This window comes from Procambarus clarkii, chromosome 1 (genome assembly GCF_040958095.1).
Source record: "Procambarus clarkii isolate CNS0578487 chromosome 1, FALCON_Pclarkii_2.0, whole genome shotgun sequence".
Lineage (NCBI taxonomy): Eukaryota > Metazoa > Arthropoda > Malacostraca > Decapoda > Cambaridae > Procambarus > Procambarus clarkii.
Window position 1 is genome coordinate 48502161 of NC_091150.1, and position 18861 is coordinate 48521021.

The following is an 18861-nucleotide window of genomic DNA, read 5'->3' on the forward strand; positions in this document are numbered from 1 at the left end:
GTACTAGTAGTGTGTGATAAGGCAAGGAACTTTGTGTGACTAGCCAGGGACATACTTGTACTCTTGGACGCTATCTGTTGTCAGGGTCATCGGTCACTGATAAAGATATAGATTATCTTGGTTAGAGATATCATATCGCATGGGATATATTAGTTGGTCACTGAATGTCACTGATAATTTCCAATATGGTATTTTGAGGAATGCACTTTAGAAGGGTAATTAGTGTATAATTTATTAATTGTAATTAAAAATTGCAGTTAAAGAAAGAGTTATACTTATGGTGTTCCATTTTTATTAATTTTATCCACTGTGATACTAAAACTAGCCATTTTTTGTTTTCTGGCACATAAAACTTTCAACTTCAGGTTTTTATAACCTTAACTACTGTATAACAAAGACAAATATTCTGATAATCTTTCTATACCGTGTCATTATTTTGTATGTGGTGATCATATCCCCACATTTTCTTTTATCTTCCTATTTTGGTTGCTTTAGGAAATTTTTAGGAAATCTTTTCTTCATAGGTCATGTGCTTACATATACAGTTGTCTGATTTCATATAAATGTGTAGACATTTATGTATACTTGTAACTGCTCACACATGCATGTAGAAAGGTGTGCCAAAAAATATATGATAATGATAATCCAGTATTGCATTTAATAGTAGATACTTAATAGTGAGAATAAGATGACAGTAACTCTGTTCAAATGCTGCCATTGTGTATTGTTACTTACTGGACAAGACAAATGTCTTCAGTACCATACTCTGCCCCACTTATTCTACTCTACTCTTGCTATAAATACTCTTCTACATAGGCATTGTTTTTACTTTTAATGCTTCCATGGCTTTGTCATATTAGTTGAGGAATTGCAAAAGGCAGGAACTTCCCACTCTAAATCCATGTTGACTTGAGTTGTGGCATTCATTGTTCTCAGTAAAGCTGGAGAATTGATTCCTGATCACTTTTTGAAAAACTTGAATTGTATGTGATGTTAGTGTGACTGGTCTTGAGATTTTAGCCATGGTTTGCTACCTCCCTGGTCTTGTGGAGGTATATCTGCTCATTTTAGTGTAACCAATACTGTACAGTATCTCCTTTTTCTCCATATTACACTGAGTACTCATGCTACTCTTACTGTATTTTGCATTTCTTTATGAACATGGAATTCCAAGAGTCAGGATCTGGGGCAGAGGGCATGGGTGTGTTGTAAATTTCTCTTTCAAAGTCTGCTGTGCTCGCCTTATTAGCTATATCAAGAATTTTAACTTTCGTTTTGTTTATTGGGGTGTTAAATATAGCCTCATATTGTTCTTTTAGGATTTTGGTAATTTCATTGTTGTCCTCTGTGTATGAACAAACTTTTACATACAAATCCAATAATGCTTGAGGTTTTTTATTTTGCATATGTGAACAAATATTTTGAATATTGCTACTTAATTACTTGTATTGCTTTCTGTTCCAATTGCATTTCTTTAGTCTGCTGTGATCACTTCAGCTTCTGCTCTATTTCTTCAATTTCGCTGTTTAAATTCCCTCCTTTGTTGGAATATTCGTTTCTGCTTAAGCGCTTCAGTTATTCTATTTCTATTCTATTTACTATTTATTCTATTTACTATTCTATTTATTTATTTTACTATTTACTATTCTATTTACTAAATAGTTACTCTATTTCTATTTCATATTCTATTCTATTCCATATTCTATTCTAGTTACAGTATTCTATTTCTTCTCCTATAGAACAGGGCATTAAATTCCATACAATGTTTCACTTTTATGCCACTTGGAACACCCATACAGGTGGGGTAGTGTAACTTGCATAATCAACAACTAAACCCTTTGTTCTGTGTTCAGGTTTAACAAGTTAATTATGTTCGGAGACTTCATCTTAAATTAAAATGATTGTTACATGGTGACAAGAAAACTAGACTCATTGTATTGCTTTGATGAGTCACTCTGCAGGCTTTGATTGAAATGCTTCCCAGTACAGTATTTGTTTTTCTGCTTGTTTTTCTTATGTTCACATTTCAGCAATCTATTTTGGGTAAATATTATCTAATTACGGATGCAGCTGATGAGTGGCAATAACGTGGCCGAAGATATGTTGTCCAAAACCACACATCAGAAAAGGAATTCATGATGACCTTTTGAACCATTCTGGACCATTATCAAGTGGTGTAATTACACAACTTGATAATGGTCCGGTGCAAACCGAAACATTGTTGTTTCTTCATTTTCTGAAGTGTGGCTTGGACAACATATCAAGGATCTCGTCTCTTAAATACAGTAATGTAATATCATTCGTACTGCTCATCATCATTATTTTATGAATACTATTACCAGTATTTTGCAGGTTTTGGTACCTGAGCTTAGTGGCGTGTAAGAGGAACACATCGTGTGCATGGCAGCACGTGTCTACATCTATGGAGATGGAATACGACTTAAACATTGTAAATGGCAAGCCTAATGCTGCGGACCATAACCCCTTTGAATATCATTTTTCATTTGATAAACAGGTTAGTACTCTTACATTCATTTAAATTGTTGGGGAAGAGGTGCATAAACCCCCATTCCCCACTTGCTCTCCTCAACACAAACACAGTGAGTTAGTGCTAAAGCTGAAAAGTTCCTTGTAGGGTTAGGAACAATTTGAAGAATTACTTGAAGATTTTCTGACTGTGCTGCTGTCGTGCATTTTTAAATAATTAACTGATCTCTTGATTCTGCAAATGGTTGGTTGTCCTGTTTGTAAATGTCAGCTAGGAAATTATTGCATGTATGTTAAGTAGTGTTCAGAAGTCCAGGATACTCACTGTGGCCTTAAAGGTGAAGAGAAGTAGCTTCACACACTGAAAACAAAGCATAGTATGATTAGTCCAGCTTGGAATGTAGAGGAACTTAGTTATTCAATTTAAATTGTCTTAAAGGTTTCACTCCAAAGAGGAGCGAGACCTTTTCCACTCTTAAGTGGAAAAGACAAGTGTGGGGTTAAAGTCCGGTAAACATTTGGAAGATAACAACTCGCTAACAGATAATTTGGATTTAAAACCTAAAAAATCCTGCATGTTAACCACTGTGATGTGCTTCGTTTATTGTGACATTCCCCCTGTGCTCCGAAAATCAAGTGTTCTCCCAAAAAATTTTGATCTTTGTAAAATGATAAATTCTCTTACCTGAACACGTACATGTAGGAAAAAAAAAATCCACTTACTATGGCTGTGGGGACGTGGAGAAGAGGGTGTGTTTGCTGTGTGCCCGTGCTTGAAGCTCCCAGAGGTGGTCGCGCAGCACCACTACATATCTGTCAAAGCAGATATGTAGATTGGCTACAGCAGATATCAATTTATTCATTCTTTATTATTATTTTTACACTGTTTTCCATACCTTTACTATGCTATGCCATGCATAGCATAGTAAAGGGGAGTATGGAACACAATGTAAAAATAATAATAAAGAATGAATAAATACAGTACAGTATATGCAAAAACGATGACAACACTAGCCTCGTCCGCTATTAAGAATGAATCGGCTTCTCTCTTGCTTTGGTTAGTCCAATTTTTACTTTACTCTCGAGTACCCATGTGTATATTACCACCACTGACAAATAAACAGTAATCTTTACAGATAACTGTGAGGCTTTTAACCAAAATTACTTCTACTTTAAATTCTCTAAGCAGATCTCAGCACGAAATGAACTTATAACTGTCACTAGGCTACAGCATAAAATTGAACATTATATATCATGATATCAATTATCAACACATATAGCAGTGTTTATAGATCAAAATACATTTTCACTAATAATTATAATATTAAATCTTAATTGTTTCCTGAGGAATGTCTATGGGATTGCATTCTTGAGGTTACCTTGAGATGATTTCGGGGCTTAGCGACCCAGCAGCCCGGTCGTCGACCAGGCCTCCTCGTTGCTGGACTGGTCAACCAGGCTGTTGGACGCGGCTGCTCGCAGCCTGATGTATGAGTCACCTGGGGAAGTCAGTGGTTTGACCTTTGGGGGACCTCAGTATAAGCTTAATATCTACACACACAGGCTGCCTGTCACTGATAAAACAGTTATTATTATTAACTTAGTTTTGTAAATGATAAAATAACCTGCCAAGTAGTTTTCTTATCAAAATGTGTGCAAAAATGTATTTTGTACTTTACCCTGATAAAAATATGATTTAATAATTGTTAAAACAAAAATTAATGAAGGTCATAATTATTGGTGAGAAGTAGCTGGCCCCGTTGCAGAGGAAAGGGGTCCAGGACAAATCGTTCCATTCTAGCAGGGTTTCACTCTACCTTATCTTTTTCAAATTTGTTTCTTATTGGGGATTCAAATACAGCATAGTTACACTGTATCACCAAAACTCTAGAATAATTGTACCTTGAATTATATCATCTGTAATTTCATGTATCACTACAGATAATGCATATTGAGTGACTTAGTATGGGTGATTTAAATTGACCATTTGTGCTTTACAGGACACAGTTGAGATCTACCTTGTGTGTGTGGTGCTGTATGGCTGTGTCTTGGTACCTCTTCAAGTTTATGCAGCATGTCGACAGGTGAGACATTTTGCACCAGGGGTTTTATTCCGAACTGTAATTATGTAACACACTCATTCCCGTATGAGTGGAAGTTTGATGCCCTAGAATACCTGATGAAATCTATGAAGTTCTTAGTACTATACTAGAATTTAATTGAAACAAATAATTTTTGAGTAATTTTATTCTTTGTATGTTTTTGTTTCACAATAAACTATGATTAGCCCAAACACTTTATTTATTTTTTTTTGTTACTGAAGCATGCTAAACTATCCATATTTGCCATTAAATATAATATACATTTCATAGACAATTATATTTTTCAGATCCACCCTATCACTCGTCTGTTTACAGCTACACTTATAATGCAGCTGGCGGGTCTCTTATTTGACACACTGCATCTTCTGGTGTTCTCATTTGATGGTGAAGGAAGCGAAGGAGTCAATATTGTAGGGGATCTTTTCAACATATTGGCTCAGGTAATGTAGGCATTATCATAAGACTAAAAACCTATACAGTACCCTTTTTACATATTTACCATTATAGGACAGAAGCATAGTTAAGAAGAAGCTGTTTTAAGAACTATTAATTACAAGTATTTCTCCTTAAATTATAATTTTCATCAATAGTACTGAAGTACAGTACTGAGCAGTACTGAAGTATAGTACTGAACTAAAATACTGAGCAGTATAACTAACTTTGGCTGAGAATGACTCTCTTAGGGAGGCCTGACAGCTGAGTTGACAGCGCTTCGGATATGTAGTCCTGAGGTTCCGGGTTCGATCCCTGGTGGAGGCGGAAACAAATGGGCAGAGTTTCTTTCGCCTTGATGTCCCTGTTCACCTAGCAGCAAATAGGTACCTTGGAGTTAAACAACTGCTACGGGCTGCTTCCTGGGGGTTTGTAACAAAAAGGAGGCCAGGTTGAGGACCGGGCCGCAGGGATGCTAAGCCCCGAAATCATCTCAAGATAACCTCAAAATAGGTGCCCTGTAATTAAATAAATATCCATTTAGTGACAGGAATCTAAAAGTGAAGGAGGAGTGTCTGATGATTACTTGGTACACAATTAAAAAATTATTTTTGTCATTGTGTAGCGTTAAACAAGAAGACATGGATTTAACTATGCTAGTATGATGTGAAGGTAGTAGAAGAACCAACATGGCTTGAAGATTATAGAAGAGCCAACGAGATGTAAAGGTTGCATGATGTGAAGGTTACAGAAGAACGAGTGAGATGTTAAGGTTATAGAAGAGCCAACATGGCATAAAGGTTATAGAAGAGCCAACATGGCATAAAGGTTATAGAAGAGCCAACATGGCATGAAGGTTATAGAAGAGCCAACATGGCATGAAGGTTATAGAAGAGTCAACATGGCATGAAGGTTATAGAAGAGCCAACATGGCATGAAGGTTATAGAAGAGCCAACATGGCATGAAGGTTATAGAAGAGCCAACATGGCATGAAGGTTATAGAAGAGCCAACATGGCATGAAGGTTATAGAAGAGCCAACATGGCATGAAGGTTATAGAAGAGCCAACATGGCATGAAGGTTATAGAAGAGCCAACATGGCATGAAGGTTATAGAAGAGCCAACATGGCATGAAGGTTATAGAAGAGCCAACATGGCATGAAGGTTATAGAAGAGCCAACATGGCATGAAGGTTATAGAAGAGCCAACATGGCATGAAGGTTATAGAAGAGCCAACATGGCATGAAGGTTATAGAAGAGCCAACATGGCATGAAGGTTATAGAAGAGCCAACATGGCATGAAGGTTATAGAAGAGCCAACATGGCATGAAGGTTATAGAAGAGCCAACATGGCATGAAGGTTATAGAAGAGCCAACATGGCATGAAGGTTATAGAAGAGCCAACATGACATGAAGGTTATAGAAGAGCCAACATGGCATGAAGGTTATAGAAGAGCCAACATGGCATGAAGGTTATAGAAGAGCCAACATGGCATGAAGGTTATAGAAGAGCCAACATGGCATGAAGGTTATAGAAGAGCCAACATGGCATGAAGGTTATAGAAGAGCCAACATGGCATGAAGGTTATAGAAGAGCCAACATGGCATGAAGGTTATAGAAGAGCCAACATGGCATGAAGGTTATAGAAGGGCCAACATGGCATGAAGGTTATAGAAGGGCCAACATGGCATGAAGGTTATAGAAGAGCCAACATGGCATAAAGGTTATAGAAGGGCCAACATGGCATGAAGGTTATAGAAGGGCCAACATGGCATGAAGGTTATAGAAGAGCCAACATGGCATGAAGGTTATAGAAGGGCAAACATGGCATGAAGGTTATAGAAGAGCCAACATAGCATGAAGGTTATAGAAGAGCCAACATGGCATGAAGGTTATGGAAGGGCCAACATGGCATGAAGGTTATAGAAGAGCCAACATAGCATGAAGGTTATAGAAGGGCCAACATGGCATGAAGGTTATAGAAGAGCCAACATAGCATGAAGGTTATAGAAGAGCCAACATGGCATAAAGGTTATGGAAGGGCCAACATGGCATGAAGGTTATAGAAGAGCCAACATAGCATGAAGGTTATAGAAGGGCCAACATGGCATGAAGGTTATAGAAGAGCCAACATAGCATGAAGGTTATAGAAGAGCCAACATGGCATAAAGGTTATGGAAGGGCCAACATGGCATGAAGGTTATAGAAGAGCCAACATAGCATGAAGGTTATAGAAGGGCCAACATGGCATGAAGGTTATAGAAGAGCCAACATGGCATGAAGGTTATAGAAGAGCCAACATAGCATGAAGGTTATAGAAGAGCCAACATGGCATAAAGGTTATGGAAGGGCCAACATGGCATGAAGGTTATAGAAGAGCCAACATAGCATGAAGGTTATAGAAGGGCCAACATGGCATGAAGGTTATAGAAGAGCCAACATAGCATGAAGGTTATAGAAGAGCCAACATGGCATGAAGGTTACAGAAGAGCCAACATGGCATGGCATGAATAGAATTTTCTACAGGACTAAATGAATATAAAGCCCAAAAGCCCAGTGAGAAAGTGAGAGCGTCTTATCCAGGAGCGCGCAAGAGCTCTCTTTTCACTTCACTCTCTTCACTTCACTCTATTCATTTTGGACCTCTCAATTCCCGTCCTAGGTCTTTCATTTTGGTATTGTGTGCGTAATAGAATTCCCTACAGGAGTATATGCAAATATAAAGTCTAAAAGCCCGGCATACCATTCAAAGCAAACAAAGAAAGTGACGGAGCGTTACCCCAGTGAACGCTAATAAAGAGCAATAAAATGGGTATGCTCTTTTCAACTTTGTTACCTCAATTCTGGTCCTAGGTCCTTCATTTTGGTATCAATGTATTCACAATAAAATTCCCTACGGGAGTATATGCATATAATGTCCAAAACCGCGGTGCGCCCCTCCCGAAGCCGCCGCCGATTTGCCGCCCGCTAATAACTGTACTGCCGAGGACTCAGTGCTGAGTCCTTACCGGGCTTCCCTCTATTTAACGGAGGACTTAATGCCGAGTTGTCGCTGATCGAAAGTGTTAAATTAATAAAAATTTAGATTAGCATAGGAAGTAACAATAAAGCACCAAGTAGTCTGGAAGTCATGACTTACTATGTTTCGGTCAGCACAAGATATAATACAGTAGAGGGATTTAGTGTTTTAAGTTACATTCATCTTCCTCCTATAAAGTAAGGAATCAAATTCCTTTAGATGTAACAAGTGTAACTAAAAGTTTTATTTAATTAAAATCTATTTTTCATATGACAAAATAAACATGCAAACTATATTTACTTTTCAGTCATTATTCATGATGCTGCTGCTTCTGTTAGCCAAAGGTTGGGCCATTACTCGGATGATGTTGTCTCGCCGCCTCCTGCTCTTCTCCCTCTGGGGGCTCTACTCCATTCTTATACTCACACTCTATTTCTGGAACATGGTGAGCATTTTGTCTTGGACATCTGATCTTATTCTGTGCACAAATTTATTTATTTACTTCTGTACACGAGGGTACAATGGGTTTTGAAAGTACAGTATGTCCGTTTGTTGGTGATTTATTGGTCCAGTCTTGCAAAGCCAATGGGGAGCCTCCGGGTTTCACCCAGAAAATGTCGTTGCATTACATTCAACACTGTTTTTTTAAAGATTTTTAACATAATTTGTAGGTTGTGTGGGGGATCTGTGTTCTCCTATTTCACATTCCATAACATGGCATTTATTCACATTAAATTCCATTTGCCAAGTGGTGCTCGATGCACTTATTTTGTCCAGGTCTTCTTGAAGGGTGTGACAATCATCTAAGTTTGTTATCTTCCTTGCGTGAAATAATGTGTACTGTATAATGAAGTGCTGGAAGTCGTCGACCAACTTAATTTAATATTTAAATATTTAAATGATATAAAGAGTAATTTATGCAATTAAAGTTCATGGTAATGTATGTCAGGAAATGGAGGTGGCTGGTGCAATGAAAGCCCAGGTAAAGAAAAACAAGATTTTTTTAATTTGTTATACTCATTTCTTTGATTTGATAACTCTATTTTCCATGAGACTGGGAACAGAATACAGTAATGATAATGTATTTATGTAATGTAGCATGAAAATTAAGAGGGTGTTTGCTCATCTTACTAGATGGAGGTGGATGTAATAGAAGACATAGATGAGTACCAGACGTGGCCAGGATGGTTGACCCTGGCATTGCGAGTGCTCATAATGGTGTGGTTCCTGTTCGAGCTCCGCAACACCATGACGTACGAGCATAACTCCAACAAGCTGCACTTCTTCCTGCACTTTGGTGCAGCCTCCTTGGTCTGGTTCATATACTTGCCTGTAGTGGCACTCATTGCACTCCAGATTTCACCATTGTGGAGATATAAGTTATTGTTGGGTAAGTGTACAGAAAGTCGGTGCTTCTGACTTCCCTCTCCACCTCCTCCTCCGTCCTTGTCCATCTCTTATATTATATTTCCTCCTCCAACCATATCCACTACCTGTGCCTACCACTACTCCTCTACTCCCACTACTCCTCCTACTCCCATTACTCCCACTCCTCCCCCTTCCATCCCACTATTCCTCCTCCCCTCCCACTACTCCTCCTCCCCTCCCACTACTCCTCCTCCCCTCCCACTACTCCTCCTCCTCCCCTCCCTCTTCTCCTCCAACTCCTTCCCCACCCCTCTCTTTCCTCCTCGCCCTCCCCCCCCCTTCCTCCTTCAAGTTCAAGTATGTTTATTGAGACAAGAAAGAACTACATCTCCAAAGGATAGAGTAGCTTAGGCTATTTCTACCCCCCGAACCCTTCCTCCTCCTTCCCTTCCTCCTCCTCCCCTTCCTCCTCCTCCCCTTCCTCCTCCTCCCCTTCCCCCTCCTCCCCTTCCCCCTCCTCCCCTTCCCCCTCCTCCCCTTCCCCCTCCTCCCCTTCCCCCTCCTCCCCTTCCCCCTCCTCCCCTTCCTCTTCCCCGCTTCCTCTTCCCCCTCTGCCCCCCTTCCCCCCTTCTGCCTCCCTTCCCCCCTCTTTCCTCCTCCCCTCCCCCCACTCTTTCCTCCTTTCCCTTCCTACTACCTTTTCCCCCCTTCCTTTATCCCCCCTCATTTCTCCTCCTTGCTCCGCCTCATTTCCCCCTAATTCCTCCTCCCCCCTTCTTCATCTGCCTCCATCCTCCTGACCCTCCTTCCTCCTCCCCCTTTCCTTCCTCCTCCCCCCTTTCCTTCCTCCTCCCCCTTTCCTTCCTTCCTCCTCCCCCTTTCCTTCCTTCCTCCTCCCCCTTCCTTCCTTCCTCCTCCCCCTTCCTTCCTTCCTCCTCCATTTTTCCTCTTCCTCCACCCTCCTGATCCACCTTTCTCCTCCTTCCCCTTCCCTTCTTCCCCCCCCCCTCTTTTCTCTCACATCAGACTACTACTACTTCCCTCTCCTCTCTCGTGTCCTCCTCTTTCCCTCTCCTCTCTCGTGTCCTCCTCTTTCCCTCTCCTCCTCCTTCCCTCTCCTCTCTCCTCTCCTCCTCTTTCCCTCTCCTCTTTCTCTCTCCTCTTTCCCTCTCCTCCTCCTTACCTCTCCTCCTAAACCCCTCCCTCCTCTCGGGGGAGGGCTCCTTCGGGGAGCCGGTCGGCCGAGCGGACAGCACACTGGACTTGTGATCCTGTGGTCCCGGGTTCGATCCCCGGCGCCGGCGAGAACAATGGGCAGAGTTTCTTTCACCTTATGCCCCTGTTACCTAGCAGTAAAATAGGTACCTGGGTGTTAGTCAGCTGTCACGGGCTGCTTCCTGGGGGTGGAGGCCTGGTCGAGGACCGGGCCGCAGGGACACTAAAGCCCCGAAATCATCTCAAGATAACCTCAAAATAACCTCCCTTTTCCTCCCCCCTCCCTGCCCCCCTTTCCTCCCCCCTCCCTGCCCCCCTTTTCCTCCCCCCTCCCTGCCCCCCTTTTCCTGCCCCCTTCCTTCTCTGCCTTTCTCCTCCTCCCCTCCTTCCCTCTCTCATTCTTTCTCTTCCCATCATTCTCCACCCCCCTCTTCTTCCTCTCCCCTCCCTCATTTTCCCTTTCTCCGCCTCCTTCCTCCTCCCCCTCCTTTCTCCTTCTCCCCCTCCTCCCTCCTCTCCATCTTTCCCCTGCCCCTCTCTCCTCCCCTCCCTATTCCTCCCTCCTCCCCCTCCCTATTCCCCCTCCCCCCCTCTCTCCTCACCCTCCCCCCCTCTCCTCACCCTCTCCCCTCCTTCTTTCTCCACTCCTCCTCCTTCGTTCTTCACTCCTCCTCCTTCCTTCTTCACTCCTCCTCCTTCCTTCTTCACTCCTCCTTCTCCTTCCTTCTCCACTCCTCCTTCTCCTTCCTTCTCCACTCCTCCTCCTCTCCCTTCCTCCTCCTCTCCCCTCCTCCTCCTCTCCCCTCCTTCCCCCTCCCCCTCCTCTACCATCATCATGGTGCACCTTTTCAGGGGTCTATATTTGTAATCATAACCTCTGTCAGAGAACAGATGAACTTCAACTTGAGAAGAAGACAAGTGTAAGAACCATGCAGCGAGTCATTATATGCCTTGCATGTCTCAGTGTGTCTGGAGTATACATAAAAAGTTCTTGCACTTTGCTGGTTCCTTTCTATATGTCTGTGGTGCAAATGTCTAGAGGTTGGTGACTTTACGCTGATATTATTATGTGCATTTATGTTGAATATTTTCCTATCCTTTCATCTGAAAGAGAGTATATTGTGTATATTATTTCCGATACACTATATCTGTTTATATGTGCATTTTATTTTTATTAATTCTTTTGTGTGGGATTCTTGCAGAGTGTGAGCATCATTTTTAACATGCCACTTTATTATTGACATGACCAATATTTTTCAGGTTTTACGTATTCGGCGGATTTGTTGGCCCATTCCTTCATGACGTACATGCTGTGGCCAGAGAGGTCTGAGCAGTATCTCCTCCTAGCTTATGAGGCTGATCTCTCCAATGAGTTAGACGAGTTCAACGAGGCTCCACACATCATTAATCATTCAGACTCGGCCCTTCTCACACCAATGTTTGATTGTGACACAGAACCTCTTAAGATTAACACATGAACATTTTATAGAACAAAAGTGCCAAAGAAGTTAGTGATTTTTCATTGAAAATTATTATTTCTATTCTTTTTGAAGTAAAATAAAAAATGTATATTATAGCTTTATGATTATTTTCAGAGATGCTGTATATATGTATGTATATTTGTATGTATATGTATATATATATATAAAATTATATATATATATATATATATATATATATATATATATATATATATATATATATATATATATATATATATATATATATATATATATATATTTATATATATATATATATTTATATATATATTTATATATATATTTATATATATATTTATATATATATATATATATATATATATATATATATATATATATATATATATATATATATATATATATTTATTTGTGTATTGAATGCCTTGCCTCAGCTGGCCCCCCTAAATACTACTATGGGAGATGCAAAATATTATCACAAGGAAGAGTATCTGTTTCCATTCCTGCCAAATAATTCACTTCTGAGTAAATCTGCATCTTGGTACCATTCATCACTCATGTTGAAAGTTTAATAAAAAATGCCATTATTCTTTGTGACTTCCCAAAAATAAAACTTGATAATTTCTGAGCCTGCAGTTGGTGTACCTTGGTTGTGATGTTTGACTTGTTTGTTTTATCAGTTTTTGAAAGATTTCAACTCTTCTCACTTTTTTTTTTTTTAACGTGTGTAGTGCAGCTTTAAATTATTTATATTATATCTGGGCATAGTGTATGGGCAGTATACTGTTGACAGTATTTTGAGAAATATCAAGAGGTCATTATGGTTAATAGGAGTACTGTATATCTAATGAAGGAAAGAGATTCAGCACTTGCCACCAAGGCCTCATTGCAGGTTTCAGCTGATAGGCAAAACTTGCAGCTGTGTATTCCCTGTCCATATAGACCATTACATGAATATCAATCCTTTATGCTCTTGGGGTGTCAGTTGTATTTGATTAAGCTTTTACCCAACATTGCCAGTAAAAATAATTGTCAATGATTACATCTTTTACACACAAATAGTCTACGAACGCTAGTCTACCATCTTTCCCCAAAAGGATACAATGCATAATATTTAGTAGATTAGACACCCAACCCACACATCTGAAAAAGAAAGGAATTTATGATGTTTCAGTCAGTCCATCCTAAACCATTATCAGGACGTCATCACTTCCTTTCTTTTCATGTGTATGGGTTGATTGTCTAATTTTCTGTCATATTATTATGACGTGACTGCATTTGGTCCATTGCTCAAGCTCGGTGAGACTTTTGTTAGGTTGCTGGTGTTGAGATGCCTTTTGTTTATAAAATTGTAGCTGCATTCTTACCTTTAATGTCTTTTTCCTTGAATTTTTAATTTCTCAATTTTTGTTACATTTATACTGTACTGTACTTTCTTTTTAGCTCTTTGACTGCAACACCCACCTCAAACTCTGATTCCTTTTACAAGCTGTACATAAGTAATAGGTAAAATTGCCTTTCTTTTTTATCTGTACCCTTTTGTGTATGTGAAGTAGGGCACAAATTTTTTTGTAACTATTTTTATGGCAAAGTTGTACAAAATATATATTAAGAAATGAACTCTATTAAATCACTTTAAATACTGTTTTAAGACAAAAAAAAAGGTGCATTGAAGTTTGGGGAAGCAGGCTTTGATGTAAGGAAATGTTCTGAAAGATTAAGATGGATTTTTATTCATGTTCAGGTAAGAGAAGCATTTAAGTAAGAGGAGTGAACTGAAGAATGGTTCTAAGTGAAATGGATTTCATGGGAGAGTAATTGCCTAAACATAGGTAATATTTTTGTTTCAACTTTAAAAGATGTTACTGTATCTAGGAAACATTCTTCTTTGTCATAGGGGAATGAGGTATGGGGTGTACAATGGCGGTACATATTGAAGTACTTTATTAAATGCTATGTAATATTGATCAAAGTAGCCCTATCACTCTGTATTCAGTGTATTGTTACTGCACATTATTTTGTAATCATTGAATATGTTTATACACTACTTGAATCTCCTCCCTTTAGATTATGCACCACATTTTAGTCCCCCCTCAGTAATCAATTACACATATAGTGACTCACTGGCCATATAAAATGCGAATATATTTATCAGTTGTCATACTGAGTAATTATAAGTCAATATATTAGCCATATTGTCACTGAATAATATATTCATGTCATAGTACTTATTAAGTTTAAGATAAAGATGGTAATCATTGATTATAAGTAGATAAATCATGATTGCTCTCTTAGTACTGTATTATAAATGATGTGACCATAGTCATGTAGGTAAGCTTACATTTTTATAGTGCAATATATTATAGGCTGCTGTATATTTTTTGACCCAGTACTAAGTCAGGCATGAAATGTAGGACTACCATGTATTCCTATTATGTAAGCTCATTTACGTGCTCATTTTTTAATGTTTATCCTTATAACAGGAATCATTTTATGGCCAAATTTTGCTCCAAGCTATTGAGAAAATGTGTGTATGGAAGAATAGCAGGTACAGTAGTATGAGAATTAAGAGTTTTGTATATTTTGCTCTGCAATACTTGTATTATTTCTATTATTACTGTAGAATTGGGATATTGTTCTGTACAGTATTCAGTCCTTAGATTAAGCCTTGTTGATAGGCAAGGAGGCAAAGCTTTTAGCAGTAGAACCTGTTAATCTTCTGATATTAGGTACGCAAAGTGAGGCTAATGTGTGTGCATATGAAATTTCCTCTTAGAGAGAATTGTGGTACTGTATTGGGCTGTTAATTGTTTGACTAAAAAAGGTGAGAGTCAAGAACAAAATAAATTGGTGTTGCAAATTTATGCTCATTTACAGCCAGCTTTGGTACATATACTACTAAAAAGCTGTGATGGCCATGTGGAATATATTAATTGTTAGTATAAAGTTTATGTAGACCTTGTATATGTTCGCTATTGTTTATTATATTCATAATGAATATATTAAAATATCTCTGTATTTTGCTATTATGTAAGAAAAGATAATTTGTATTAGTTAAATAAAGTGCTTTCAATAAACCATAAGCTGCTATTAGGAATTATTGCTTTGGTTTATATGTCTCGGGTTTGTTCTCAACTCACAAACGAGAATTCCGGATTCGAATCCTAGGCAGGACAGAAATGGTTGGGCATATTTTCTATCGCCTAATGCCTCTATTTAGTAAATGAATACACAGGAGTTAGTCAGTTTGCTGTGAGGTTGCATCCTGGGCAGGGTCAGTTGTTCGACTATGGGGAAGACCTTGATATAAGCCTAACGTATGTGTGTGTGTGTGTGTGTGTATGTATCTCACACACACACACACACAGACTGCCTGTTCCCTGATAAAATGAGTTTAGTATATCACTCGGAGAAGATGAAAAGCCGCGGTGACTTGCATCAGTGTACTGTATTCCGGAGAAAAGATACTGTATTCGTAAAGGGTTATTATTTACCTTGTCAAGTGAATTCTCAGTGGTAAGTGACCTAATGTGATTGCATATTACTGCTATGGAAGTTCTGTAGTGTGATGAATTATTACCACTCCCAAACTACTTAATTATATTGTTACAGTATTGATCCATAGTTTACATTTCTTTCAGTAAAATAATATATACAGTACTAATACTGTATTTTGGTACAGTATTTTATTACTAATAAAGTCTTAATAATATGTATCAGAGAATCCACTGGAGCTCTGAGGTGAGTTGAGCCCACAACCAAGGTACTGCCAGCTGCACACACTGCCACAGTTTGAAGCTGGCAGTACCTTCATTATGGGTTCCACTCCCCTCAGAGCTCCAGTGGATTTTCTCACTGATGTACATCACGTTAGTGTGATTTCTTCACCATGGTTTGTCTGAACTGGAAGGAGTATTGTCCCATTTGTGACTTGTCCGGACATTCTAAAACAACAATTACATATTATTACCTGAAGTAAAACAAAAATTAAAACCAATAGTCCTCTTCACATCCTTAATTTCATGTCACAACATCTTCCATCTTTTTTTTTTTTTTCTTTCAGAATAAATCTTTCCCAACCTGTGAATGTTGTCTAGTCAAAAGAAGAAAACTGATTCCTCTTTTGTCATTCCCTGCTACATCTTTTCAAAAGTGAGAAACAATGATCATGCCTCCAAAATCACCACCACCCTTCTCGATTAACCACATAATGTCCCAATTCTTACTGGAATTAAGCAGGCCAGCAGATTGCCACACATGAAAGTTAAAGATTAATTTAGTTTGTTCAGCTATTGTGTATTATTTTTGCATTTAAATGTTCACAAATAATTTCTTGTGTATGATAAAAAAAGATAATGAAAGATGATGTAAAAAATCACATAATTGAAATGAACTAGGGATAAGAGAGCTAGCAGACTACTACAGAAAGGCAGGGTCCAAGAGCTAATAGCTCAATTCTGCAAATACAAATATAGTAAATACACAAATATTTTATTTTCAATTTGTTAAGTTGTTGATTATTTGGTAATTTGTATATACAGTACTGTATATGATTGCTTTATTGTATGGCAAAAATGTATACAAATCTTGCATTATAATTTATTATTTTACTGTTAATAATAATTTTATCTGCTAGGCAGCAAACTAGCCATTCTTGAGATGTCTGTAAACATTTTGTATTTTCACACGTTTATTATTTTACTATAATGGTATAAACAATTTACTATAAATTGTTTATTTTATGGAATATGTTACTGTTCCAAATTAAAACAAAATTACTTTGTGAATTTTCACAATTTGTCATTGTGTGTACAACTTTATCAATGGCATTGCCTCTATTTTTACTGATGGTGTTCCATTAATGAGTGATATATATACCATACATTATAAATCTCAACAACAGATTTCACTTGATTTCCAATTAAATTGACACACAAACACACACACACACACACACACACACACACACACACACACACACACACACACGTGTGAGAAGGTGATAGTGGCACCAGTGTTTGTTCTCCCAAGTTGCACCTACTTCGGAGGCAAGGGATATAAAGTCTGCCATATTATGATGCGTACATTTTCTTAATGCATAAATCTCCGTCAAAACCTGAATGCTAAATGTGAATTACATTCAACAATGGTTAAAAATGTTTTTATTTAATGAGTGTTTTTTTAATATCCTACATTGTAAATTAAGAGAGAAGTAAAGTATCTTAACTTTGCAATTGTCCTCATCAGATTATTAATCAGAACATGAAGTATGGTTATAGAGCTGGTCGTTTTATATATATATATATATATATATATATATATATATATATATATATATATATATATATATATATATATATATATATTAAAATATATAATTTTTTTTTTTTTTTTTTTTTCCCCAATAAGATAGTTGTTTGATAGATAGATAGTTGATAGTTGACTTTCAGTAACTGTGACAATGATATACATGTTAATGACCAATAAGAATGCAAACACAGCAAACCTTGTGCACTATGCCTGTAATCCCAGTACGAGGTTAATTATATCCAAAGGTTCAGTTCAGTGGTGGGAAAAGGGGGGGAGGTGGGGGTATACAAGTGTACGACACATACCTACTCGATTTCCAGGGTATTTTATGCTCAATTTCTGTACAAATGGAGACATTTACTAGCTACCATTTGTAAAGTTTCTGCAGTTAAAAATATGATTATTATTGATTGGCCCCCCTCTCTGCTTGTGATCCAAGAGCTCAAGATCTTGGATAGAGCCTTAGTTTAATCTTGGTTCCCAAAACCAATTTTCAATATGGTTGAGTTGCCTGTATTTTGGTTATGTTGAATGAACCAAGTCATCAGTTCAGTTAACAGAATAAAAATTGTATAAAATAATTGTTGACCCTTGTTTTGTGATATTAGGGATATATTCCTGTGTTCTTGCATTAGAAAACAAAATATTTATGAAATATAATTGTTAGTTTACCAAGTATCAAAAAGGGCAATAAAACCCTTTTTAAATGAAACTTTTATCCCTTCAGTAAGTAACTTAATTTTCCTATGATCATTTATAGTTATTTTGTATACAACAATTTTGGATGGCATGTGTGGTGGTGAAGCCAGTCACATCTTGTTTAATTGCACTGTAACGTTGATCATTCTATCATCTTATATGGAATAAAGTTTATAATACTTTATATTTGTATTTAATTTTTTAATTATCTACATGTTCTCCATTGTTATAGTACAGTACATTATGGAGTTTATATGTTATTGGCCATAAGTGATAATCATGCCTTGTAAGAGGGAGATGGTTTTTGATTCTTCACTTTTGTTTTGCGGTGAGATTCATGTGGGATATTGTGTTGCATGAGAGATTTACACAACAGCCATGAATAAACAGTTGCTTCAAGACTTATGATGGGCCAAAGAATTATCTTGAGTGACCTTGATAATGCTGCAAGACCTGTTAACTCTAGGAGGCCTAATGTTCCAACTGAGGAATTAAATGGAAACACGGCATAAACTATGTACACAGTTTGTATATTCAGCTTTTTTACTATAATTATTTAATGTTGTAGATTGCTTTCTGATGCATCTAAAGTTACTTTATTGTACTTATTTTCATATCCATAAATTTGTTAAAACTTTTGAATCACTTAACCTTACAAAAGTTTGTGGTATTAAGTACAGAATTGGTTACAATAATCCTGTAATACATTGATATATCATATTATTTACTTTATTGTAGATGATGTTAGAGTATTTCTTTGTTAGAATATTT

At 37.8% G+C, this 18861-nt stretch overlaps 1 protein-coding gene across 1 annotated transcript in view; it reads left to right on the top strand.

Moving 5' to 3' along the window:
* LOC123745761 (transmembrane protein 145) overlaps nt 1-12259 on the top strand; it is a 72169-nt gene extending 59910 nt beyond the window's left edge. The window contains exons 3-8 of the mRNA XM_045726667.2: nt 2353-2515; nt 4488-4571; nt 4877-5029; nt 8349-8486; nt 9176-9431; nt 11885-12259. Coding sequence (XP_045582623.1) covers nt 2353-2515; nt 4488-4571; nt 4877-5029; nt 8349-8486; nt 9176-9431; nt 11885-12102 — 1012 coding nt within the window. The 3' untranslated portion in view covers nt 12103-12259. The remainder of the gene's footprint in view (nt 1-2352; nt 2516-4487; nt 4572-4876; nt 5030-8348; nt 8487-9175; nt 9432-11884) is intronic.
* The last annotated feature ends 6602 nt before the right edge of the window (nt 12260-18861 follow it).